The 27,705-nt window shown below is 47.4% G+C and overlaps 1 protein-coding gene across 1 annotated transcript; it reads left to right on the plus strand.

Annotated features, from left to right (window-relative positions):
• Positions 1-1,001: 1,001 nt before the first annotated feature.
• On the plus strand, positions 1,002-26,827 carry TRIM29 (tripartite motif containing 29). Its single transcript, XM_024196670.2, has 9 exons — positions 1,002-1,859; positions 9,271-9,366; positions 11,066-11,299; positions 11,725-11,923; positions 15,342-15,425; positions 18,721-18,810; positions 20,073-20,174; positions 21,366-21,442; positions 25,225-26,827. The coding sequence occupies exons 1-9, from the start codon at positions 1,002-1,004 to the stop codon at positions 25,285-25,287; spliced, it is 1,803 nt and encodes a 600-aa protein (XP_024052438.2). The 3' UTR covers positions 25,288-26,827.
• The last annotated feature ends 878 nt before the right edge of the window (positions 26,828-27,705 follow it).

The following is a 27,705-nucleotide window of genomic DNA, read 5'->3' on the forward strand; positions in this document are numbered from 1 at the left end:
GCCAAGCAAGCTCTGAAACAGTCACTTATTCAGCTTTGAGGCCTGCTGCTAGTAGAAGCCTAGGCAGATGAGAGTTTGATTCCTGTCGAGTGTGAAAGTGTGTTGGGGTGGAAAGGGGGTTAAAGTTGTACTGGTCACATGACTGGTGATCACATGATACGCGGTAAGCTGAGATAGTCAGCTTTTTTGAGCTTCTGATTGATTTTTACTTTGTATCTCCCACGTTGTTCTTTTTTTAAAATGCATGGCAGAGGTGCCTGAAGCTCTAAATGCATGCCCCATGGCATGGGGTTTATATGAGATCAAAATCTAAATAGATAAAGATACTAGGATCATTTATACCTAGTATGATCCATTAATTTTCTCCCCTACCTGTACTCATCACCTGAAATCCTAGGGAGATCCCATCTTAAATACAACACATTTTATTCACCATATTCATTTTAATGTCAACCGTATTTTGTGTGCGAGTATTTCATGCAAGTGCATGAGAGAGACCCAGTTAAACCGATGTCATTGACCTCACACTCTCTAGCCCTGCCCACATCTGCAAGGAGGTAAAGCCCAGCTCCTGATGGCAAGAAAGTCATTTTCGAAACAAGCTGCAGAACCGGTTGCTGCGTCTTAATCAGAATTATTATTTTTTTAAAAAAGGATATAAACAACTCTTCCTCCCAAAACCTGGTTAGGCAAGAATGTTCTGGGTGTGGGCTGCCTTGTATAATTAATCGCACAGCTGTGGCTTATGATCCCTTTGTAACATCTCTCTCTCTCTCTCTGGCTCTACCCAGCATAGTTCTGGTGTTCTCCACCTCTCAGCAGCTCAAGGTGTGTCATTTAGGCAGAGGCTTTCCTGCATTCCTCCTCCACTCCTTGCTGACTCAGCCACCAGCAAGGTTGCCTGCTCTACAGAGAAGAGCAGTTGGACAGAAGATCTACCCCCTGCCAAGAGGGCTGAGAAAGGAGCAAGGAACAGAAAGGTCAAATCATCCCTCTGCAAAATGGAAACAGGGTGTGCCGCAAGGACAAATGGCGTGGCTGGGAACCAAGAAGATGTGACTTGTCCATCCCCCTCTAAGAAACAGGGAGAGGAGCTGAAGAAGTCCACCAGTCCCAGTGGGGGTGAGAAGGAAGCTGCCAAAAGCACCAGCAGTCCTTCTCTGGAGACGGGGAAACTGAAGAGCTCCATCTACTCGGGGACTGATTGGAAGAGGCCGATCATCCAGTTTGTGGAGTCAGACGAGAAGAAGTCATCCTACTTCAGCATGGATTCAGGGGACGGGAAGAAGCTATCATACCCTGGGGTGCAGCTTGGGGATGTGAGTCGGCCCCCCATCTCCTTTGTAGACAAAGGGGACTTGAGGAAACCGCTCTTCATGGCAGAGTCGAAAAAGACCTTCTTCTCCAGCGAAGGAGAGGGCAGGAGGTCATTGTACTCAGGCGGGCAGATAGGGGATCTGAAGAAGCCCTCCCTCCCTCCGGTGGAGACAGGGGACCTGAAGAGACCTAGCTACAACACGGCCAACAGAGTGCCCGGGTCGAGACCCCGGGTGAAGCTGGAGGAGGTCCTGTGCGACTCCTGCATCGATAACAAGCAGAAGGCGGTGAAGTCCTGCCTGGTGTGCCAGGCTTCCTTTTGCGAGCTGCACCTCAAGCCCCATCTGGAGGGGGCTGCTTTCCGGGATCACCAGCTGCTGGACCCCATCAAGGACTTTGAAGCCAGGAAGTGCCCAGTGCATGGCAAGACCATGGAGCTGTTCTGCCAGACAGACCAGATGTGCATCTGCTACCTCTGCATGTTCCAGGAGCACAAGAACCACACCACAGTGACAGTGGAGGTTGAGAAATCGGGAAAAGAGGTAACGCTCTCCACTGCCTGTTCCCATCATTCTTTCCACTCATCTAAATAGTGGACAGCTCCCGTTCTGTTCCCACCCGCAATTCCCCCCACCCCAAAGAATGTCTAGGTATAATGTTACTTACTCTGGGGGCGGAGCATTTGCAGCGGCCTTGAACGGACATTGCCGGTGCACTGGATGACATTAGTAAGGCGCTGATATAGTCTAACAGACTGATCTTGGGGAAAATGGGCGTGAGGCAACCTGGGTTCTAGTCCCTGCTGTGCCCCCTAGCTCACCGTGTGTCCTTGAGCAAATCATTTAGGACCCAGTTTTTTACGAGCAACCTCAAATTTTGAATGCCTCAGTTTTTCAGTACACAAACCTAGGCAGGTAGGGCCTAGTTCGGGTTCAAGGTGTCTCCAGTTGGGGACCCAAAAGTGGTGATCCCCCAAAAAAACAGTGGCCACTTTTGAAAAGGTTGGTCTGAACCTCTCTGGGGTTGTTCCTCCCCCCTCCCCGTGGAGATGACAATAATGCCAGCCCACCCTTTGTTGGGACAAAAGCTGCATAGTAAATGCAAAGTGTTGTTATCACTGAGCTGTTCGCTTGTACAGAAGCTTGCAGGGCTGGAATCCTATTTGAGAGGGAGTCTGCCAAAGAGTGTAGTAGCCTCACTATTAAGGAAGGGCTAAAGAAAGACCTTCCCACCTTTGTTCAGTCTGTTTGCTGAGTGGATGTGGTATAGTTACTACAGGGGTCTGGGATTGAGGTCAGGGCCCCATTGTGCTAGGTGCTGTATTGGCTAGTCCTTGCCCAGAGACCTTCCAATCGAAATAGATATGACAGAAAAAGGCCGATTATCCCCATTTTACACCTGGGGACTTGAGACACAGAGATCAAGTGACTTGCCCAAGGTCACACAGGAAATCTGTGGCAGTGTCAGGAAATGAACCCAGATCTCATTCCTGCGTCTTAAGCGCAAACCCATCCTTCCCTTGAGGATTGGGAAGCCACTCAGATACCATGGTGAACAGGAAAATACAAATGCCGAAATGGACAGAGAGGCTGAGAATTCTTCAGTGACACTAAATACAGAGAACTGGTTTAACTCTTCTTAAGGCCGAGCAGAAGGAAACGGCCTACCCTTTTCAGTTAAGTGCATGCAAGAGGGATTTCCAGGGAATCTAGAATGATCAGATATGTTAATGGTGAAGAAGGGCAGCAGGGAACTCTGTCTAATCTCCATCCTCTCCTACACAGTTTGCAGTCTTGCTTGCAACATTGTCCTCATCTAGCTGCTTTTTAAAACCAGCCTAAATGATGGTTTGCTCATATCTCAGCAACTCTCTATATAAAGAAATCCCATCTAAATCCCTGAAGGTCTTTCTCAGTCTGCAGGTTAATTTCATGCCTCGTTGTTACATTTGATGCTTTGTAGCATCTGCATCGCCTCTGTTCCCTTTAACATCATGTCTAATCTCAGGGAGGTCCCTGCTTAATCTCTGCTCTCTGGCCATCATGTTCTCTCTAGCTCTTTTGATTCACTCAGGTCTCCAAGCGGCCCTGCATCCTTGCGGTTGCTCGATGGACCTAGACCATCCTGATTGTAAGCAAGTGACCATAACTGGGCAGGCAGAAAGATAGCCTCCCCCCTCCCCCAGGACTTAAGTGATGTCATTTGATTTCTCATATATGTCTTTGTCTATTTATTTGGCTCTCATTAGTACCACGGCTGAGTCCCTGGGGAACTCAAGCAGGACTTCAAATACATCCCTGAACTGTGTTGTTTCCACTGCTGCTAAGCCTAAAGGATTCAGGGGTTTATCAATATGAATCACACACATGCACAAGGGTTTTCTAGACTACAGGTTTTGGCCATGTTGTAACTTGAATTAAGTGGAAATCAACTAGTTTAACTGTAGTTGCTCATTTGTTTCTGGTGCTGGTTAATTCACTCTAGGCTGAACCATAATGAGGAAGGAACAGGGGAGAGTATCTACATTAGCATTTATAATTGCTTGTGAGTGGTGGAAGCTAATTAGCTTGAATTAAAAGGCCACCACAAACTGGAGTCCAGAAACCTCCCACATACAATCAGGTCCTTCTGCTGCTCATCATCTGACAACAAGGGAAATCTGTAGGGATGCTCCTTCCTTGGAATCCATTGAGATTTATCCCAAATACATGGGACTCCTGCAGCAACGTTATTTTCCCTTTCCTGTTACACTTGATCCTATTGATTGCTTTGAATGCCTGAGAACACGGTAAGACGCACCAACCTGTCACATACCAAACTGTGTTCTCCTTATCGTAGGTACTTAGACAATCCCGACCATAGGTCTGAACACCTCACAATCTTTTTAATACATTTATCCTCACACCGCCCCTGCGAGGTAGGGCAATGTTATTATCCCTATTTTACAGATAGGAAACTGAGACAGACTAAGTGACTTGCCCAAAAATCACACAGGCAAGTCTGTGGTGGAGCAGGGAATTGAATGCTAGTCTCCTGGATAGCAGTCCACCCCACCAAACCATCCTGCCTCTCCCTGTCTTTCCCTCTGCTACACTGCAGAGTATCCACTTAAATCCTCCCCAAGGCACCCTTCCTGGTTAGTTTCCTGCTACAGATTTAAACAAACAGTAACATCCTCAGGGCCAGGCTGTTTAAAAAGCAACAAATCATAAAGCTAAGATAGCAGTACAAAATGTTGGCAAATGGTGGCTGCTGATAGCAAATGCACACACACAAAACTGATTCGCCAAGAGAATTCTGCAGCACAGATGACACCCGGCATTTTAAAAAGAGACACTCAGCTCACAACCAATTTTGCAGGCCTGTTTTCAAATGAGGAAGTATCAGAAATACCCAACAACCACCGATCTGTAAATAACACTGCATTACCGTCCATCCCAAGCCTTAATATTCTGCATGTCAGATCACATCTAGTGGAGAGTGCTTTGATTTTTTTTTTCTTTTCCCTTTAAGGAAAAAAGTTTACATTGTACAGCAGGTTTAATGAACTGGTTGAGAACTGACATTCAAGTGACTGGAACTGGGCGTTGCTCATTTCAACAAAGTGGCTTTAAATGGAGCGAACAAGGCTTTGAAGTTGACTGTTCATTCCAATGGTCTGGGGTGCTTCCACTCAGTGCCCTTTCTGTATTGTTACAGGCTGTCGGCTACAGAGCAAACAGTCACTGATATACACAATGGAGGAGCTTTTTCCCCTCCCCTATTGATGTAAGGTGAGGTTTTGGTTTGGCTTGTCTATGAGACCTTGTGTACAGTGGAGTTTTCAGCCACTGGAGAAGTTTTGCTGCTATCCTAGATGTGATTCTAATGCAGACACTCTATTCGAGGGCAGCACATCTTGCACTGGTGTAGTTATTGACAACTTGAAGGCTGGGTAAGCTGCACTGCTGCAAATCAACCCTTAGAGCAACTTTGCTTCTTCATTAAGATTTTGTACTGGTGCAGTTACAGTCCCAGAGGAGCCAGGGCCAAATCCACCAATGTAGATGAGGCCTGGAGTAACCTGAGCTGGGGTTCTCCAACCTTTGCATTCCTCAGACCATTATGGGAGGGAAAGCTTGACCCAATCCCCCCACTGTTTGGTTCTGAAACTATTGGGAAAAGTTGCGCCGTCTGAGAACAAAGCCAATCGATCTGGACCTTGGGGAAGCCTCCCAGCACAGGGGAATTTCCCTTAAGTAGCGTGGAGCTGGCACAAAGTCTCTATGATACCCTAAAAATCCCTCCTGTAAGGCTGTTCCTAGGCATAGGTGTGGGGGTGCCTGGAGCATCCCTGTGCTCTGGCTATTCCCAGCTGCCAAAATAGCCCCTCTGGGCCACAAGCAGCTAAGTGGAATTTAGGCCAGCCCTGAGGCTGCTTTAATCTGCGCTGGATGCTAAACCGGCCTCCCAGGTAGCCCCAGAAGCAAGGCAGCAAAGAGGCACCTTTGCCCAAACCCTCTGGTTGCGTGCTTGGATGTGCTCAGACCCATAACTGGGTTCAAAAAAGAATTGGATGAGCTCATGGAGAATAGGTTCATCAATGGCATTAGCCAAGATGGCGAGGGACTCAACCCCATGCTCTGGGTGTTCCTACACCTCTGATTGCCAGAAGCGGGGAATGGGCGACAGAGGATGGATCAACTCAATAAATCGTCCAGTTCTGTTCATTCCCTCTGAAGCACCTGTCATCAGCTACTGTCGGAAGACAGGAAACTGGGCTAGACAGACAATTGTCTGACCCAGTATGGCCGTTCTGATGTTCTTGCCCCCTAATGAATTGGGACCTTTGTTTTCAGATCTTTTAATTCTCTTGTCACTAGTTATGCTGTATTCAAATTTCCTTCTCTTTCCCTTCTACCTCCCAGCTTATTTTTAGATTATTTTCCCTGTTCTTTTCTGTGAACAGTTTTTGTATCTTCCATCCTTTTTATAAATTACCTCTCCACAGAGTACTCTAATTTGCTTCAGTTACCCTCCCCCCTCCCAATCCACTTGATTTAATCTGCATCTTCCTTGCCTTTTGCTGGTGTCTTCATACGCCTTCCCATCTTCCCTTGGCCTTGGTGCCATATCTGGTGTGGATAACTACAATATTTAGATTCTGGCTACCTAAATTGCCTCTGATTTACACCAAAAATGGCGTTCTTGCTCTAAATCATAGAGAAGTGTTTCTTGTTAAAACAGCTGCCTCATTCCACTCCAGAGGCAGCTGCATTTCAGTGCTGGAGGCAGGGATCATTATAACTTATACAGTGAGCTAGTAATAATTGGGGAAATCCTGTTGGGATCCATTTTCATAAAAAGTACCATCAAAATTCAGGATCATCATCACCGCCATCCATCCATCAACTTCAATTCTCCTGACAGTGCTTTCTATCCAGTCCCCCTCCCTTCAGAAAGGGATGATCCATTCCAAAGAAAGCCCCAATGCCCTGCAGACCTAAACCCCTCCGCACTGGCACTTGCTTTCCAGCCATATGACGAAGATCTTGTTCCTGAAAATGATACCTGTAACCCTTACGAGAAAACCACCTTCGTAGTCCAACTCTTTCCTTGACTAACCATTCAGTGCTACCAGAAGGTAACCCCACAGACCTGGTTGTCTGTGAAAACCCCTTGCCGTTCAGTTTCATTTCTGAATTTGGGCTGGCTATTAGAGGATAATGGGGGCTTGGAGCCAAAGGGTTCGCATCCCATGGCGTCCCACCTCTGCACCAATGGTTGACTGTGCCCTGTATATGACATTGCACAGCATGAGGGAGAGAAAGAAAGCCTTCAGGAAGGCTGCTATGTGGTCAGGGAGTGTTCCAGCATATGCTGCTCCAGGTAACCTATTCCCTAAACACAAATCAAGGAATTAAGTCTCATCCCTTCACCTTCCTGCTCTGAGGTCCAGCAAAATCTCCTTTATTTTAGATATATCAATAGCCCCCCTCATTGTCATAATATCTTTTCCTGAGGCCAATCCACCTTTCCTCTTCCACTCATTGTATGTTAGCTGGAGCTGGTCGGTGAACAAGCCCCAGACGCATCCTTTCCCAGCCACTCAACCTGCTTATGTCTGCTTTCCACTCTTTGTACACCTGGAACTCTGGGATATGGCTCTATGTGGGTAGTCACAGTCCAACAGCCCAAAGGGGCCTCCCCGGACCTAGGAACTGTAAAATGGCTTGGGGGGGGCCCTTTTAGAGGATCACAGATACCAACATGCAAAGATTGTTCTGAGCGAGATTTCGCGGGAGAAACAGGGATGCAACTTTTAACTTCACTGAGCTATATTGGAGTGGCTGGATTTTTTTTTTTTTTTTTTTGATGGGGCAATAGGAAAAAACCTGGCAAATTATGTTTTCCCTGATAAATAGGGACTTATTAAAGAGGAACAGTTTGAATCAAAGGGGCTCAAAAGCTGCTGCAGTTTGCTCAAGCTGGCACTCTGATACCATGGTGATGGGCACAAGTGTAAGAACCTAGTAGATAGATTTCCTTGGCTTGAGCTTGGTTGGGCTTGTTTGGCTGCCTTTCTGCTGCGTGCATTATTTATGTTGTGCAGCTAATCTCTTCAGTCCCACGGTACTCTTTCCACTACCCGACTGGATGACTGAAACCTTTACACCCTACTTACACTACAGCTATAATTAAGATAGGGAATCTAGTTACAATGTGGTTGAAATTGCTAGAAGTAGCTAGAAGACCTACTTCTGTTAGCCACGGCTGTAGCAGCTCAATCGCCTCTGTGTGGCCCAAGTACACCATCAACAGGGACGGAGTGGGTTACACACATAGTGAGTGACCCCAGCTGCCAATGGAGCCAGCGAGAGTTAAAGGTACTTTGCATCTTTGAAACTAGCTTGAGCTTAGGTATGGGATACGGCCCAACTGAATCATATTGTAAGCAAACCAGCATTATATCCAGATTCCCTGACTTGGTTACAGTTATAGTGTAAACCCAGCCTTATTACCCAGAAGTCGAAGACCTTGAAATAGTCATGCAAATTCTCCTGACGCAATTCACTGTGCTGTGCAAAGATGATAGCCACCCATCTTGGCTGATCCCAGGGATTTGACCAGGGACCTCCAGAGCTAAAGATATGAATTGCTACAACCTGAGCTAGGCTCTAGAGGTGGGAACTAGACCATCCTCACCCTTTGAAGGCAGAATGCGGAGGGAAACGCAGCAAACACTGATAGATGGGTTCCACGACCCGTAATTGCATAGGTATTCGGGCTCTCTCTCTTTACATGAACATCCTCATCGACAAATAAATCAGTTGTACAAATGTTCGTGGGAAGCCAATAAAAAGGGGTCATGAAGGTATCAAAGCAAAGTTGCTGATTTAGACCAAGCAAATGTTCCCAGTCACTCCCCCCCGGCCCTAGCCTTTTTTTTTTGCTGCCTTCACCCAGCTCTATCAGAACATTAAAACCCTAGACTCAGAGCACATTAATCCACAGTCCTGTCTAAACAGAATTCCTGCCGGGGGCGTCATCCCCTGGTTGCAACACTAATCAAACGTCATTCCATAATTACATGAAAACTGCTACTGCTGCACAAACACGCCCTGGGTTGGGCCCTTCATTTCATACCCCGCTGAATTTTGAAACAAGCCTCTTTGCCCTCCAGCTAATGACTCCAGCATGATTAAAAGCCGTACCATTTGCAATCCCACCCTTCCCGAGCAGGAGATTCTGCTGCTTCCTTTGCTTAGGGAGCCACATCTCTTGACCCAACTGAAGACACTGGGATCTTTTCCAGCTGCCAGCGTATGATATCCATTGAAGTGGTGCCAGGAGCCTGTAGCTCCCAGCCATTATGGTTCAGGGCCAAATGCATAAGTAAAAGCAGAAATTCTCTTTGAAGTAGGCCATACCCCGCTCGATTTCACAGGTCTCCCCCTCTCCTCCCTCCCACAGGCCGAGCTCTCACTGCAGAAGGAGCAGCTGCAGCTGAAGATCATAGAGGTAGAAGATGAAGTGGATAAGTGGCAAAAGGAGAAGGATCGCATCAAGGTGAGGACGGGACGTTCTCTTTGGCTTTGCCCAACTGCCCCCTTTCCCCTTCTCACCCACATGCTTTCCCCTGTTTTTCACACTTTCCTGCCCCTCTCGCCTCCCCGCTTTTCCCGTGCTCTGATTCTCCCGTTCACATTCTCACATCACACTCATTTCTCCCTCCCTCCACTCCTCTCTTATCACCTGATCAACCACACTCATTCTAAGTCTGGGAGAATGGTGTCCGCTGCAATTCTCACATGACACACCCTGCAGGGGACCAAGAACGCACAAGATGGACTTGCTAGATGACGATCCTTGTTACTTTCTTGCCTGGGGTTACTGGTGCTCTCTCTCCATCCAGTTATCCAGCAAGCATCACCGAAGGCTCGTCTACACACAAAGGTTGGGTTGGCTCAACTATACTGGCATAGTTAAAATGATTCAGCCCCCGCAATACGGATCAAGTTATACCCATAGAAAGGTGCCTTATACCAATACAGCTTATTTCTATATGGGAAAGGGAATAAGCTATACTGGTATAGGCACCTTTATACTGGTATATCTACATCCATAGGAGGGGATCAATGTAAATATCGGTTAACATAATTCACACCCTACCTGGACACCAGGCCCAACAAAGTATATACAGTCAACAAGAAATCCTGCCTTCTCTCAGTCCTTCCACAACTGTACCTTGGTTTTCTTTCTTCCTTTGATATTATTTTGGGAAGCCAAGCTAGAAAGCTTAGGCCTGAACATGGGACTATCCTTGGTCATTCTGGGACACAATTTCAAAAGGGCCAAAGGACCAATCCTCAAAGGTATTTAGGTACTTCCATTGGTTTCAATAGGAATTAGGCACCAAAATACTATTGAGGACCTGGGCCTAAGTGACTTAGGAGCCCAGGTCCTATTTTCAAGTGTCACTTCAGAACCCAGGACTCTCTTGAAAGTCCAAGGGACATAGGCTTGTCTACACTAGAAATGTTTGCTACTGTCACTACACTGGTATAGTTAACATGGCAGAAACCCTCGGAGTGTGGACATATTCACGCCAGTACAAGTGTGCTTATATGGCTGCAGCTTAGTGTAGTGTATATAAGCTCTCTCAGTATGACTGCATACACACTAGAAGTAATACTGCTATAGCCATGCTGGTAGAACACGACCCTAGCAAACAGAGTTATACCAATGTAACTTTTCTAGTGTGGTCAGACCTTCGGGTAGGATCTCTGCTCCCATGGGCTGGCTGCTGAGAATGCTCTGCCACCCCCCAAGCCTCAGTCCCAAGGGTTTCACTCTAGTAAGTGACTCCCTTTAAGTGACAATGATGAATCTTTATTTTGCAGTAGCGCCCAGAAACCCCATCCAGGGCCCCATTGTGCTGGGTGCTGCACAAACACAGGCAGGGACCCTAGCCCAGAGAACTTACCGTCTAAGAAGTCTCCCTGCTATACTTCTCCAGACACAGCCTAGGATTTCAGCCTCTCCAGCTTGCGTTTTGATAGGCTAGGGGATCTGCCTGCACAAATGCTGCCTAATGGGAGGAAGGGGCCTGGCCATGTGTGGAATAGCTGAAGGTGCTGGGGAGGGGTGTCTGCCTCCAACATCATGCTGTTCTTCCTCTCCTGAATATACATTGCGGTTGTGTTGGATTGCTGGAGTCCCCGGTCTGAGCGCCTCATGCCACGTGCCTTCTATATCCCCCCACTAGAACTTCACCACCAACGAGAAAGCCACCGTGGATCAGCATTACAAAGAGCTGGTCCGCGACCTGGAGAAGCAGCGGGATGAGGTGAAGGCTGCCCTGGAGCAGAGGGAAAAGACCGCGGTGGAGAACATAAAAGAAATCGTGGAGGAGCTAGAAGAGAGGGCAAAGCTGCTGCAGGAGGACAAGGAGATCAGGGAGCAGATACATCAGATCAGCGACTCGGTGCTCTTCCTGCAGGTAAATCGAGGCTGCATCTTTCCTCCACTCCTGTCTCTACTAAGAAAGGGATATCTCTGATGGGCAGATGATCCACAGGCATAACAGAACGGGGTCAATTTACACCAGCTGGCAATCTTGCTGTGAAATGTTAGAGTCTGTTTTTTGGAGACATACCCCTGACATAAGCAGGAATCAACTAACTGATCAGGGTATCCAAGGCTTTCACCCGATCAGAGGGAGTTCACATGATACCGTATTGCCTAGGAGCGATGCACAATCTTAGTGGATTGACCCCGATACCTCTCCTGAAACCTAACATCCCCCAGCCTCCTCAGAGCCCTAATCTCCATTGTATTTAACCTCTTCTGTACCCGAATCTCTCCTTAGCCTCCCCTGCATCCTAGCCTCTTGGTACTTTAACCTCCACACCTTCCGGTTGGCAGGAATTTGGCGCAATGATGAGGAACTATATCGCCCCGCCATCTCTCCCGACTTACAGCGTCTTGCTGGACGGGGACACCATGAGCCCGTCGATGGGGCTCCTCCGGGATGATCTGCTGAATGTCTGCATGAGACATGTGGAGAAGATCTGCAAGGCAGACCTCAGCCGGAACTTCATAGAGAGGAATCACATGGAGAATGGTACTGTTTCCCCGAGCTGCTCCTCCCTCCCTTTTTCTGCTTTCTATTCATATCCAGAGTCAACCCCATCTCCAGGTCACAGCATTTCCCTGTAAAAAAACTTCAACTTTTTTTTTCCCATTGAAATTTTCCAGCCAGCCATGCCCATTCCCCAAACTCCAGCAAAGGAGGTGACACAAAGTCAGTGATGAGGTCAGAGCTCAAAGGTCAACAGACGTAAGCTTCCGAGTCACTTCTGAAGTTTCATAGAGTCTAAATTCTAAGGCCAGAAGGGACACTGTGATCATCTAGTCTGCCCTCCTGCGTAACACAGAATGGGACTTCGCCATCTGTGACTTAGGCCTTGCAACACTGCTTGTAGCCATGCTTAAATACCTTTACACATCTCAGGCACTTTAGAAAATTTTACCAATAGTTTAATGGATACTGCTTAGAATCTGGCTAAGAAGTCCAAGGGTGTTCAAACTGCTGGGAAAAGTTATTTAAGGTAATCCAAAAAAACCTCTTCACAGCCATCATATCTGCAAACCACAGTTATACTTGAAAGAAGGAAGAGTTTGTATCTCATAGACTCATAGACTCATAGACTCATAGACTTTAAGGTCAGAAGGGACCAACAACTGCAAGTGACTGCAAGGAAATAACTCTACAATTACTTATTGGCCTTAATTAACAGACTCCCCGAGTCAACCTAGCAAGCTCACCTGCAACCCATTTGATCTTTCATTGTTAAAAACTTCACTGGGAGAAATAATATATTAGTAGAGGGAAACCTGTTTAATATCAGTCTCCAAAGAGACGCCGCTTGTTGTTATAACAGGTGCCTGCTTAATAGTCTTGCAAAGAGGCAGAACATTCAAACAGCATCCTGAGAGTTTTAATACGGCAGAAATAAATCAGAGCAAATAAACCACAATTCTGTTTGCTAACGTAAGAGTCAAACCAATGCAACTAACAAACTAAACATCGGGTGAAATTCACCTCTTTGCAGAGAGCTAGCAGATGGCTCATACACCACTCAAGGCCTCACAATAAGGCTGAAGTCAGATGTAAGCGGCACGTAAGCCTTGTGTTGGCTCTTTGCACAGGGTCAATTTTGTGCATTTAGAACCAAGCCTGACCCAACACCTCTCATCCAAACCAGTTCCAGAACTCGGAGCTGTTTGCAATCTAGGGCAACTTTTTGCATGTGTCTTTATTATGGGCCACACTAAAACCCCTTGATCTGAAAATCCTCACATAATGGGGTGTTTGCAATTCTACATCCAGGTCTGAATTTCAGTTGCTTGCGCCCACATCTATGCACCCAAGAGAAAACATCCCTAATCTTTAAGTGGTTTCCATTTCTGGCCAGTGCAGCAGGTCACTCAAAGGGAAATGCCCAAACCCCAAAGTTGTGATGTGGATGTTTTAAACAAGGGGTTTAGTAGGGGGCCTCTTTCTAATTGACTGCAATGCATTTTACTCAGCTGTTCAGGTCTCTGGGTAGTGGAACCCCCCTAGGTAAGTGGTTGACTACTATAGGGAGAGTTAAACTGGAAGCGATAGGAAATCTCACAAGGACGGAGACTGTGCCAGCTGATGATACAGGTGCTTGTGGATAGCAGGTGGACATAAATATAGGTTGGGTTGTAAAATGTCAGCCTCTATAAAGTGTTGCTCCTTCTTGATCAGCGGGATTTCTGTATGGGGACTCATTAATTCAACGCAGACGGTACATTTCTCACATGCAGTTAGATCCAAGCAACAAACTTAATTCTTTGCTGGCAAAAGGTGCCAGATTGACAGCTCAGGAGAACAAAGTCCTTTATTTACCCAGGTTCAGCAGCCAGCTGACCCTCTTAACTCCTCACCCTGTCAATACGCCTTGACCCAAATGTCTAACATCCTCACCCAACCAATATGATCTGAGGCCTCCGCCTCTAGAGATGGGGCTGGAATTCAGTTTCCATGGCCCAAGCAGATTTTGACTCCCCTCTTCAGAGTGTGCCAGCTATCACGGGAAAGGGCCAGGGCCTTAGAACCCACTGAAGAGGGGAGTCAAAAACTTTAGGGCAGCCCCTCGTAGGCCCCTCTCCTTTTTCTCAGGCGTTTTGCTCGCGGGTGGAGAGGATGTCTCTCCTATTCCAATACTCGGGATACTCAGCAGATGGGGGCATTGTGACTAGATAAGCTGATCCAACTCATCCCCAAGTAGGCTCCCCTGTGATCATGGTGGACACGCTGAGTGTGAGCCACAGCACACCTGACTCCGAGGAAGTCTTCCTGTTGGCGTCCAAGAACTTCAAATCAGACCCTTTGTTTGTAACTGGATAGGAGTGTATCTGGAGAACATTTGATAGGCATGTCCCAATGAACCCCAAAACTAGCATGTAATTCCCTGGATGCCTGCTAGAGGAGAACAACCAGTAGCGGCCCAGTTTGAGATTTTGACCTACCAGTGAAAGGATTTGACTCCATTCCCCTGAGCCATCAGGTTATCTCGTCTGTCCAATCAGTGTAAGGCCAAGGAGAATTGTGCAAAAGTGTCAACTAGCGAGGAGGCACTTGCTGTCCATCCCTCAGCTCTTTGGGAATCATCCACGAAGCTGCTAGTAGGGAACTTTCTCATTTTGTCACACCGAGCCCCATGCTTCTTGTCACACATTCATGGGGATCTCTAGTGCTGGTTCATCGAGTGGTTGAGTCCCACCTTTCAGTCCTCTGCCTCTTCTATGAGGAACTGCTGCTTCCCAAAACATTGGTTACTCTATCTTCTCACCAGTGATCTTGGCAGCACAGCCTGTGTGGGAAGGGGACAGAGGCAGATGGAGGGGGAGGCTGCTACGCAGTCAGAGAGGCCCGGATATAGCAAACGAGTGCATTGTCTAAGACCCCATTTTCACCAACAAACCCTTCTGCCGAGAGCCTTGATGCATTAATGATGCCCACTCTGAACAGAGGGGCAGGAGGAAAGAGGAGAGGGAGTGGCAGAGAAGAGGGAAAGAGGACAGGGAGGAAAGGCTAATGTAAATTCTGCCCAGGACAGGTCTTGATTAGAAAACTTCTCCAGCAGGATCCTGTTGAGACAGCAGCTCCAATCCTGAGCCTAATGGGGTTAATGGGAGTTTTGCCACTAACTTCAAAAGGGATGAGACTGCCTCGGTGACCCTGGAGTCAAATCCACTTAGATACCTTTGTTCTGTACAGCCACCCTCACTTCACCCCATCCCAAGGAGCCCTAGACAGGAACTGCACCACTAAGGAAGTCTGTTTTCAAAGGATCCATCTTGCAAGGGCAAAATGGTTTCTCCCTAAAGGTCTGAGGAAGGCCAAAGGGGAACGGCCCTGGCCTATGCTGCCCCATCCCACCCACCCCTCGCCTCTGCTGCTTCCAGTCCTACCTCCTGCTGACCCAGACTTTGCTCTGCTCCTCCAGGTGATCACCGCTACATGCTCAATAACTACGAGTGGAACCAGCCTGACAACGTGAAGAGATTCTCCATGTACCTGACTCCAAAAGGTACCGTGACTGACCCTTCTCCCTCAAGCTCTCTGTCCCGTCCACGGCCGGGCTGCCTCTAAACAAAGCAGGGCAGACAAGACTCAGAGATGCAACGTATGGCTTGTCATTCGCTTCCTCTGACCACTTACTTTTCACATCACCATCCTGGAATCGGGCATATTCAGCCCCTTCATACTGTTCGTGCCAGGTCTGGATCTGGCCCCATGTTTTCTGTCTAGCCTAAAAACACAGACATTTTTGCACTCTCTGAAACAGGGCAACAGACAAGGTGCTGCCCAGGGTAACCGGCTTTGAGTGCAAAGCCCGGAGGAGCACTGAAGGGCTCAGGGCTTGTCTCCCTCGGACAAAGGTGTGCTCTGACCTTGCCTTAACCAACATGAGGTAAAACCCTAGTGAAGACGGGGCAGTCTGAAGTGTTAACATGAGTTAGCAGATTGAGCTCTTTACCTCGACCTGCTAACATGTATGAAAGCTCAGGGGTTTTGGGATCTACTCCCAGCTCTGCCAAGGGATTGCTGGGGAACACTGGGCATATCACGGCTCCACTCGCTGGCTAGATTGATCCTCTCGTATCTATTGCTATATGGAGAACTGCACCGAATACCCTTGGTCACAACGTTATCCATCCCCTGCATTAGTAGGTGGACATATTACAGTGTAATAGACATTCTGCACCGCAGGAGCGGCGCCAGGGTTTTTGGCGCCCTAGGCGGGGGTCCTTCCGCGCTCCCGGTCGTCGTCGGCAATTCTGCGGCGGGGGGGTCCTTCCGCGCTCCCAGTCTTCGGGGCACTTCGGCGGCGGGTCCCGGAGCGAGTAAAGGACCCGCCGCAGAATTGCCGCCGAAGACCCAGAGCGCGGAAGGACCCCCCGCCGCCGAATTGCCGCTGAAGGTGGCAAAATGCTGCCCCCCCAAATCCAGGCGGTCACCTAAATGGAAGCGCCGGCCCTGATGCACCAGATTCTACAAACACTACAGGGAGCAGTGTTTACTACTCAGAGCTGCCCCATTGAAGTCAATGGGACATTCACTTTAATAAACCAGATGGGATTCACAGGTTAGTAGTGCACAGAGCTGGCTGAATGCTGCAGAGTCATGGTTGGAATTCACACCAATGCCCTCAGCCACCCCTTATTGGTTTGTTATTTGCATGTACACACTGTATGAGAAGCAGCTGCTGCCCTAACAGCGCCCCGATTGGCATGAGAACAGGGGATTCATTCCCTAACAAGGCTACTCCTGAGTTGGTATTTGCTCTCAATCATTTGCTATTTCTGTTTTAATCAGCCAATGAGGGAGCAAAATCAAGACCATGTAATCTAGGCAACAAATCACCTACTATGAAGAATAACAAATAGCACAGAGTCAGAAAGTGAATAGTTCCCAAAAGACACGGGGGGTTGAAAACTGTTTGTCCAAAGATCTCAGCAAAGAGCTACACGTAGTAAAGCCGTTTGCAGACAGCAAGTTTGGTTCGTAAAGGATTCACAAACAGGAAAGAGGGCTGGATCCCAAACAACTATTCCTAATAATGAATAACTTCACAGCAAGTTATCAAACCTGTACATTCCTTCGATACCCATTTCAGTGCATCTCTCCCTGCATTTGAACAGACATCCCCTCTTGATGCAGTGCTGGGGCCTTGCACTCCTCTCAGTTTGTTTTCAGAGGGAGGTTTTTACCAATAGGGGTTTTGTGACTGGGCACCACAGGGAACCCCTTAGCACTTGCTAAATACAGGGACAGTCTTCTGCTTCAGAGCCCTCTAGCACAGTAGTTCTCAAACTTTTGTACTGGTGACCCCTTTCAAATAGCAAGCCTCTGAGTGCAACCCCCCTTATAAATTCAAAACATTTTAAAATATATTTAACACCATTATAAATACTGGAGGCAAAGCGGGGTGTGGGGTGGAGGCTGACAGCTTGCGACCCCCCATGTAATAACCTCGTGACCCCCTGAGGGGTCCTGACCCCCAGTTTGAGAACCCCTGCTCTAGCAGCAGTAACTAACTCAAAAATCCTCACAACAATCCCTGTGGCATGGGTGTTATTCTCCATGTGGGGAAACCAAGCAAGGTGAAATGACTTGCCCAAGGTCACACAGCAAAGTCAGTGTCAGCACTAGAATTAGAAGTCAGGAGTTCCTGCTGTTCCACACACACCACTCTCTAAAGCAACTGATTTAGTGCATGTGCAGATTAGCAGTGAGAGGTCTATCTAGAGGATGTACTACAAGGAAGCAAGCGTGCAGTGCTTAATCTGATGGCCCCACAGTACCATATACAATGACAGGCTGCGGTACCAGCTAGTGCAAAGTAATCCTAGTGGACACTAGAGAGTGATGTGGTCAAAGATCATTGGAGTCGGATTCATTTGCAAATCAGTCATTTGTGGCCATCTCAACCCCTCATCTAGCAAGGGGCAGCTCGCTCTCTGTTTAAACCACCTGCCCACAACCGAAAAGTTGGAACAGGAAGGTTACTTGTCCCTAGGGTGACCAGACAGCAAGTGTGAAAAATCAGGACAGGGGGTGAGGGGGTAATAGGAGCCTATATAAGAAAAAGACCCAAAAATCAGGACTGTCCCTATAAAATCGGGACATCTGGTCACCCTACTTGTCCCTGTATCTGGTGAGCTTTGCAAGGGAGCGGTGCAGATGCTACAGTATGTGAAAGGAACATGAATGGAAGTGCTAAAATGAGAGAAGCCCACAGGGTGGCAGCAGATGCACTTCGAAGATCTGGCTCCTTTCCTCTTTGCATATGGTCTCGGTGCCTGGTAGCTTGGAAGAGAGGTATGCAGCGGAGACCCACACCTCTGCAGCAAGTGCTGGGAAAACCCTGAAGCACAAGTCTATGGTGGTGGAGGTGAAGTGAGAGTGAGTGAGTGAGTGAGCAAGAAACTTTTCCCTATTACGCGTGTCTCATGTTCGGAGTCCCAGCCTCTCCCTGCAGGTATCTCTGCAAGATAATCATGCTGAAAAAGCATGAGTGGGCAGCTTAATGTAACTAATGATGGCTTTTTGTTACATTGAGGGAGCTTTGTTCACACTGCTCAGAAAGAGGAAGAGAGACGCCGCCCTTCCTCTCCCACCCAGGGCATTGTGAAAAGAACAGATGGGCAATTCTTCTGTGGCTTGGACCGAGCCCCCTGGCTTACTTTAACCTCACTTATACCGTGCAGGTTCTGATTCTAAGTCGGTCAGGAGGACTGTTAGTGGAGCAACACCAGGGCACAGGCCTAGGTGTGGGTTATCAGGAGCTGATTGCTGAACTGGATTCTCTTGTCTTGCAGCCAATTTCAACAACCGAGCGTGGGAATATTCCTCCTTCCAAAATGCAGAGGAGACACTTGGCATTGGTAACTCGGCTTTCTCAATGAAAGGTATTCCTCCCGCCTGTGCCAGGGCTTCTCGCCATTTTCCACCAAGTCCACCTCCTTTGCTTCTCCACCCTGACACTTTGGGGGCAGCCCTAGCTCATATTTGTACCTTTTCTATTTGGTTTATATCATCATCATCTACATTACAATCAGGCTCAGGGCCCCATTGTGCTAAACATAGTTAGGGAGAGTCCCTGCCCCTTATAATCTAAATAGAGACACAGAGAAGTAGGAAATATTGTTATTCCCATTTTACAGATAGGGAACCGAGGCATAAAGAGATTAAGTGACTTGACCAAAGTCATGCAGGCACTCTGTGGCAGACACAGGAACAGACTGCAGATCTCCCGAGTCTCAGGCCTGTGGCTTACCTACAGGACCATGCTTCTCCTCTCATCTCTCTTTTGTGTAGATTGAAAGCTTGGGGCACGGACTATGTTTGTACAGCGCCTAGCACAATTGGGCCCTGTTCTTGGTTGGTCCCTTGGCACTACCAGACTAAACACTCGCCCTTCCCCTTAGGTCTCTCTTCATACTCTTAACATTCTCTCATAGGCCTTCCTGCACGACCCGCACGGCTAGCAGGATTGTCTCCTTTTTACCACATGCTCTGCCACGAGACTCCCCTCAGCAGGAAGGGCCTGATCCAAAGCTCTAGTGAGGACTCCCGATGACTTCACTGAGCATTGCCCAGGGTCCCAAAGGCTGATGGTGAAGGAGCATTGGTAGACTTGGAGGCTGCCTAATGATTCTAGTTTGTGGCACACTGGTTTACTAGGGCCTGGCGCCGGCACCATGCATACTGCATCACACACGCGCCGTGGTTTCTCGGAAGAAAGATTCTTCCCTCCCTATGCAGAACTTTGAGACCATACGAACACCCTGGTAACATCTACCTTCTCTCACTTGGCCTGGCCACCTCATACCTATTCCCGCATTTGCAGCCCTGGCCTTCCCTTCCTCCGTTGGGTCCTGCTGAGGTTTTCAAAGTCCCCCAAGAAGGTTGGGATGTCAGATCCCTAGGCAGCTTTTTAAAACCCAGACCACCACCTCCTCCTCTCTCGTTTCTGGCCATTAAGAATCCGTTAAAACTAAACGAGATAGCTGTTGGGTAATTATCAGTCCTTTGTTTGCATTCCCAGGGATCTAAGTTCCCTCCGCCCAGCAGGTGCCAGGCCATCATACAGGTTGATGATTACACAGACAAGGACTTTTACCCCTGGAAGGCAACCTCTCAAAGTAACATAAGCTCTTCTCTTTTCCAGTGGGCAATGGAACTAAGATGCCATATCAGTTCTCCCAGATGGGGCAAAGTTCACCTGGTGACTTCAGCAAACAGTCCGACGGCAGCCTCTTCACTAAGACTGGTACAGGGCTTCAGGGATTTAGCAGCTTTATACTTCCCTCTATCTGTTCCTTCCACCCCACCGTTCAGGGGTCAGTCTGTAGTGACTGACCTGAGGGGGGTGTTTAATCCCATTCTCTGCTGCTCCCCCTGTGAAAGGCAGCCTGGAATATGGCACACATGGCCCCCTGAACACTCATTCTGGCTTGGTTATGGGAGTAGCTTAATGCAATGCAGGATTTTGCTAAACTTTGGGGTTGTCAGATCTAATGAACAGTTTGGAGTGATTTGTTGGGGGGCAGGGAGAGAATGGAAAGCAAAAGTTATTTGGGCAGTGGTGCGGGGGAGGGAGGGATTCTGGTGAATGACATTCATTGACCCCTCCTTGTAATATCCTAATGGAGACACCTTTACTAACGTAATAATGTGGGAGGCAGTGTGGCCTAGTAGATAGAGCAGTGGATTGGGACCCAAGGGACCTGGGTTCTAATTCCTGGCTTGCTGGGTGACCTTGAGCAAATCATTTCCCTGCTCTGTGCCTCAGTTTCCCCATCTGTAAAATGGAAATACAGCTATACTTTGAGATCTCCTGATGAAAAGTGTTATCCCCATCAATTAAAACAGAGGAACATGCACTTTCAGGGTGAAATCTTAGCCTCAGACTTCACTGAACCCAGGATTTCATCCTCTCCTCCTCACTGGCTACTGCCAAGAGTTGCGATTGCATCAATTCCTGCTAAACAGGGTCAGGCCTGGCCAATATATGAACGGGAGAGCTCAGGATAAAAGCTATGGGTTAGGGTTGCTGGAATGCCATCTTTCAGCTAAGCTGTAAATCCAAGGTCTTGATTTTTTGCAGAAATTAGAGATCCCTTTGCATTCTTTGTAAGAGTTAGAGCAATTAGCCTGGTATCTTGGCCTAACTTTAATTTGGCTAATGACATTCTGCTTCCAGAAATTCCCCTGACATTTTAACTGGATAGTTTAGTTTTTCACTCCTTTTCCCTGAACTGTTGAATGGTGGTGCCACCGTTCTAATAGATGCTGCAATCCACCCCAGAAGTGGCAGCATTTCGGTCATAGACTATATGATTCCTAACTATGTGTATTTTCTAATTCTGCAATCTGCGATGGTGCTTGCAGGAAGGGGTATTACACAGACCAGATCATAACCCCATCACTGCTCCTAACTAGCTATTTTGTATTGTCACAGCTTACCCTGCAATAGTGAGACACCAAGCTACAAAGGTGCAGCCGCAGACATGGAAATCCTCCAAGCAGTCCATGCTGGTAAGTAATAAGACCTGGACTTGTGCACTCATGGGGCTCCAGCAAGAGAAGGAACTGCTATGGGAGCACCCAGGATGTTGGGAGTCATAGGGGTGTTTTGGATCTGGAGAAGGTCCAGCAACTAAGCTTCACCAGTGATAGTATTTCTTATTTTTCATAGTCAACTCTGTGTCATTGAGAGATGGGCAGAGTTGCATGGTTCAGACCAGATGCCAAACCTGCCCATGGCTCAGAAACATTTAGATGCAGGGTTTTGGTTCAACCCCATTTCAAATCTTAATTTTGGGGCTTTCAATGGAAATTTGCTCCAGTCTAGACTTTGCCACAGTCGCTTAGACCAGGGGTTCTCAAACTGGGAGTCAGGACCCCTCAGGGGGTCACGAGGTTATCACGAGCTGTCAGCCTCCACCCCAAACCCTACTTTGCCTCCAGCATTTATAATGGTGTTAAATATATTAAAAAGTGTTTTTAATTTATAAGGGGGGGTCACACGCAGAGACTTGCTATGTGAAAGGGGTCACCAGTACGAAAGTTTGAGAACCACTGGCTTAGACTCTGCAATATTACTGTTCACTGCATGGGGGTCACCTATTAGAAGTGTGGTCTTTGGTGCCCAGAAAACACATACTGTGGAGTCTGCACACCACAGACCATAGCATAAGACTACCTCACATACTGATCACAGAGTCTTGAAGGTTGATGCGCTGTATCACTGATCAAGGATCAGTCTTTATGAAAAGTGGGCCTAATTCATTGCTACTTTGTACCCTATGTAATCATTTATACCACTCCAAAGTGGTCATGAAACACTCCTAGATCCATGTGGTCGTGTTTTGTACCCGTTTCCCACTGGTCTAAACAAATACCAGTATTTCCAACCCCATGTGTTCAAATCTCAAAAGTCAGGCCACCCAAAACTCAAGAGATTTTAAAAATAGTACATTTTGGGGGCTGGTTCTTTTTACTTGCCTTCTGCTTTTTGAGCCTTTATATTTCATGTTTTCAAGATTTCCTTGCAACCATGATGGCTAGAGGCTTACTTTTCTTAAAAAAAAAGAAACAAAAGCAGAGATTCTTAGATAATTGCCTGACTCCAGGAGCTGGGGCTTCACAAAAAACACCAAATATCTCAACTCACAGGAATCAGAAACACTGGACTACAGAAGGTGCAAGACCATTTTATTTAATTCCTAAATAAAAACCATACTGGATTAACAAGCCCTTAGCAAAACAAGCGATCACATAAAAACCTACTTGAACCTATCTCTCCTGGTTCCCTTATCTCCCTTAGCACTGAAATATCTTAGCATCTTGCAAGATCTAAATTAAATGCATGAAGAGGTCTTTCTCCCCCTCCCAAAAGAAAGTTTATCTTTTAATGATTATTATGCATTTGTAAGAACATGCCATTGCCTTAGGAATGAGAAAGGGAAAAAATACCAGGAGTTAAGAGCACTTACCAGCTAGAAGAGAAGAATACAGCAAGCAGCAACCACTTGCAAAATGGCTGCTTTAGGGTGACAGCTGTTTGGCTCTGCCAAATTTAAAGGACTAGACCCAGAAAGGCATGCTGGGAATAATGTTCCCATAAGAGAGATCCCTGCAGTAGGGGAGGTTAGGAGAAACCCAGAAGTTGTTGTTGTAGCACATTATTATAATGGGGGAAGCAAGGCTAGAGAAGTGGGTTTCCAGTTCCATCTGACAGTGATGAGATTGAGGGTAGAGCTACTATCTACTAGGAGTGAGCCCCACAATGGGCATGGACCTGTTGTGACAGTCCAGTTCCATTAACACAAATCACACCCTCACTAGTGCCCTGTTATTAATCCAACAGTCTGGGTAGATTCCCCCCTGTAAACACTTGGATCTCTTTCTCGTGCATATAGTAGTTGGGATTATTTTATTTTTATAGCTTATATTCACCAGATAGACCTGAACCAAACAATCCAGATGATATATATGAGCACTAAAAAGTTGCAAAATAGATACACGCGCTCTGGACTGCAGTGGCTCTGTAGGAGCTGTTACAGTCTATTGGGCCAATAATCTGGCTTTTAAAATAGCCTTAAATATGTATTTAAGTAATCCACCTTCTAAAAGGCCTGTAAATATTAATTCACACAACGGACTGCAATGCTCGAGGAGGCCAGAACTGCCGGCCCGCAGAGAGTTATTTAAAGGGGAGCTTTTCTTCTTTCTTTAATTACGCTGGAAATTGGAGCTGTAAAGCAAATGGAATTCACACACGAGGGCATTGAACAGCAGGTATTAGAAGTGTGGGCTGAACAGCAGGACTGGATGGACATGTTACATCCATCCATCCATCTCATGCTCAGCATTGCACGGTGTATGTGATGTTAATTGGTATGATTAATAGAGAGAAGCCCAAACCAGTCCTTTTAGATATCTACCCAACCATTCCCAAGATACGATCTGGATCTAGGTCAATATATCATGATGAAGCAAAACCAAGGCTGCCTTTGCTTTTACCCCATTGTGCCTATGCTAAGCAGAGATATCTATGTCATGAAAAGGTTGATTCGCTCATTTACCCTTGTGCTGGCTTAGCGCCTATTCATGGCTGCACTAGTTTTGACACTTTGGTACTCCTTAGAACTCTGGCCTGATCAGCATATTTTTGGAGTGGATCTCACAGGGCCCAGCAACATTGCTGGGAGCAGAGGCATTTGGGTAATTTCCATAAGCAATGCACTGCATTCAAGGAGGTAATTAAGAGGACCTGTTGAGCTGGTGCAGCTACACACAGCAGAGAAGTCATGGTAGATTTTACCCATACAGGTGGCTCTGAATTGAAGATCTTGTCTGAGATGTTGCAACCAACTAGCACAACTAACCCATAACGTGGCTGTTGTGTTTTACAAGAGCTGCAAGCTCCCTCATTCCAGCCAATGTTGTTTTTTGCAACACACCCTTCCCAGGGATAAACATGGCCAGATCATCCGGGCGGTAACAGCAGGATGACAAGGTTAGATGCTGATGGGAAGTGGCACAACTGAAAGCAGCAATGAATAGAGTCGGGGGAAGTTTGTAAAATAGATGCTCAAGTTCCGCTTTGTTCCTGCCCTTTTGTCATTCATGAAGATTTGCACAAACTGGGTTTTGTTTACACGGACTTTTGAGGGCTGGGCTCACACAGAAACCTATATTCACATGTGGACTTGAGGACAGACAACAGCACTGGTTATTTAACAATGGTTATTCCTTACAGTCACGTTTAAGGGTTTTGTGTCATCCAGCCAGAGAGCAGAAAAACACCATGCAGCTTAGCTGATCCATCACACACAGTGCATAGGTCAATGTTTGTGAACATCCTAGAGATTCAAATTTTAGTTCTGAACAATGAGTAGCTACGTACAAATATCAAAGGATGAAATTTAGCCCTGCCCAGGGGGCTGGCAGCAGACACATGCACCCCCTAAGTCCTATTTTGAGGGCTCACGTGGGATTTAATTAATGCAGACACTTGGTGTAGACCCTCTGCCTCAGAACAAAACTCACCCAAAGTCTGTGTGCAGCTGGAGAATAAGGGCTACGTTTGCAATGAATAAGTCAAGCGGCTCCAGTTTCCGAACAGGGGGAATGGGTGGTGTCGCTCTGCTAAAAGAACAGCTGGAACTGTTAATATATAACCGTTTGAGTGGAAGGGGTATGTGGGAGGGTTAATTAGATGGCGGAGGCAGTGCAAATTGAGCGTAGGTCAAGGACAGACTGCAAGCTACAGTCCTGCTCTTAATTCACATGCCCAAAATTCTCCATTGCAGTCACACCACCGCCCCTTTTATGTCAACAAAGGCAACGGATTCACTTCAAATGAGGCACCTTGAATCCCGCTGTCCATGGGAAAAGCCAGATGTGCCGGGAGTGGAGAACCAACCAAGAATTTTCACATATGAACCTGCTACTATATTAAACTTCCTGCTCTAATCTCTGGAGGGGCTGGATAGGGTGGTCGGCGGTAGAGGAAATGAGGACTTTTCCCAACTCATAATCGGTCCCAGGACCGTTTTATATTTCCCTTGAAAGCTCTGCAGCCCCGGAGAACTCTAACAAGCCCAACCCGTGTAGATTTCTTATTCCCTGTCTCGCCACACCCTCCTCTGCCTGCAGAGAGATTGCTCTACTTCTCCTAGGTGCTTTGGGGAAGGTGGGGTCTTGGATATGGTATGCACTGAGCCCTTCCCCTCCATAATATCATACCATGTGCTTCCTGCTCTCCCAACCACATAGTCATCATTGAATGAATTTGTAGAGCTGGTGAAAGGTGCCAAGTTGGAGTCTGAAGTCCTCTTTAAATCTACAAGGCAGGGTCATCCTGGGATCTGGCAGGCCAAGCTTTCTCCATGCTCCTCCATCCACCTGCCTCAAACCTAATCTGCAGACATTCCCCCCTCCCCCAGTGGGAAGGGCAAGTCTGTCTCTGTGAGCCACTCAATCCTTGGCCTCTCTATGGAGACACTCTTGGGCTTCCCCTTGACAATGTCCAGTGGTTACCACATGGTGGACACCACCTCTGCACCAAGGACAGCTCTGAGTCCCATCCACTCATTTCACAGTGGCCACCAAAGATGCATCAGACTGTAACCGCTTCCAGTCACTCCTCCCCTGGGCTGGCTGCCAATCGATGGCAAAAAGGCTCTACATCCCATTAACGGGCCCCCCCAGCCACCGCTTCAAATTAAAAAAGAAAAGGAAAATCCATCCCACTAATGGAAGATTGATTAGATGTCTTAGGTGGGCTCCCCCCCTCTTCCCGCAAACAAAATTGGCTTATATATTTTGGTTCCATTATTTTTTTCTGGATCAGGAATTATTTTTGTTGTTGCTCAGGGTAATATTTCAGGGTTGGTTTTCTTTCTGACTGTGTTCTGGACAGAGCGGTCGCATGACTGTTGCCAGCCAGAAAGCAGGGCAGAGGCGATTGGTGTTCCAATGATCCAACTTAGCTTTTCCCTCTGGGCAACAGGGAGGGGTGACTGTAACGATGCAAAATCTCCAAGAGCATCAGAGCTTGCTGCTGCTGGCTGCGGGGCACCCTCAGCTCCCCATAACTTCAATGGGAACTAAAGGCACATTGCAGGATCAAGGCCTGGCTCTCTGACCATGAGACGTTGCTGGAGAAGCGAGTGTTTGTAGCTACTTTTCGTGACTTGTTCAGTTCCAGCCTTCCTCAGGTTCACAGCCAGCCCACCCCTTCTCCTCACCCGTGCCCGCTCGCACACGCATGCAGCACCTGGTTGAATGAGGTCACACCTATTGCTTGCTGAAAATTACTTTGTAGTTAATCCCCATGGCAAAGCTATGTGCTGTTTTTTAATCTGACTCTGCAGACAAAACTTCTTTTATATCCATGTTTTACATGAAAGGACGGGGCTGGGGAGGGAGAAGGGGGCTGGGGTTGGGTGGGAGTGGGGTTGGGCTTGTGTATCTGTTTGCTTTGAAAAAAAGCTAGAGTAGTGTGTGTGCATGTGTGTGATATTAAAATAAACTGCTGCCCATGCTGGTGTTTTAAGTCAGGAGCGCGCGGGAGGGCGGGGGGGAGATACAGGTCCCAAAGTCACGGACCCACGGACCTAGGGAAACAGCGCACAGTAATATGTTTAGCAAGCAACAAGACAAACCACAGGGGTAAGGGGCAGTGATGCACTGTCTAGCTACCAGGGATGGGGTAATTTAGGAAGAGGATTTCCCTGGCTTCTCCTCCAAATACAACAGCGGTTGATTTTTTTACAAAAAATGTCCCTGGTCTGGGCTCTTGAAAGGCACGCTGATTGTTTTCGTCTGATAAATGCTCCCACTTCCTTCATGCGTATTTGTTAGGAGACAGGAATGATCCCCAGAACCCCAGATCTAAACAACCCACAAACTTTGGGGGGAGCTCACATCTAGATCTGAATTTCATTGCAGGCTCTTATGTCTATAATAAGGGAAACTGACCGCTTTCTGCCTCCCCGAGACCCGCCCCAGTGAATATACGTCTCATGCCCATCTCGATAATATTCCCTACTTTAGACCTGTATTCTGATGGGCCTGATTCTGATCTTGGCCACATCATTTTTTACATTGGTGTAACACCATTGACTTCAGTGGAACTGCTCCTGATTTACCCCAGCGTGAGAGAAGAATCAGGCCTCCACTTTCTCCAGCCAGCACCCCTAGTTTGCTTGAGACCTTCTCACGCAATGGAAAGCAATCATGTATCAGGCAGGGCTCTTGTCCTCACTGAACCTTGTGGATTAGCACTG

This window comes from Terrapene carolina, unplaced genomic scaffold (assembly GCF_002925995.2).
Source record: "Terrapene carolina triunguis isolate 2854851 unplaced genomic scaffold, T_m_triunguis-2.0 Scaffold374, whole genome shotgun sequence".
In the NCBI taxonomy this organism is placed as follows: Eukaryota; Metazoa; Chordata; order Testudines; family Emydidae; genus Terrapene; species Terrapene triunguis.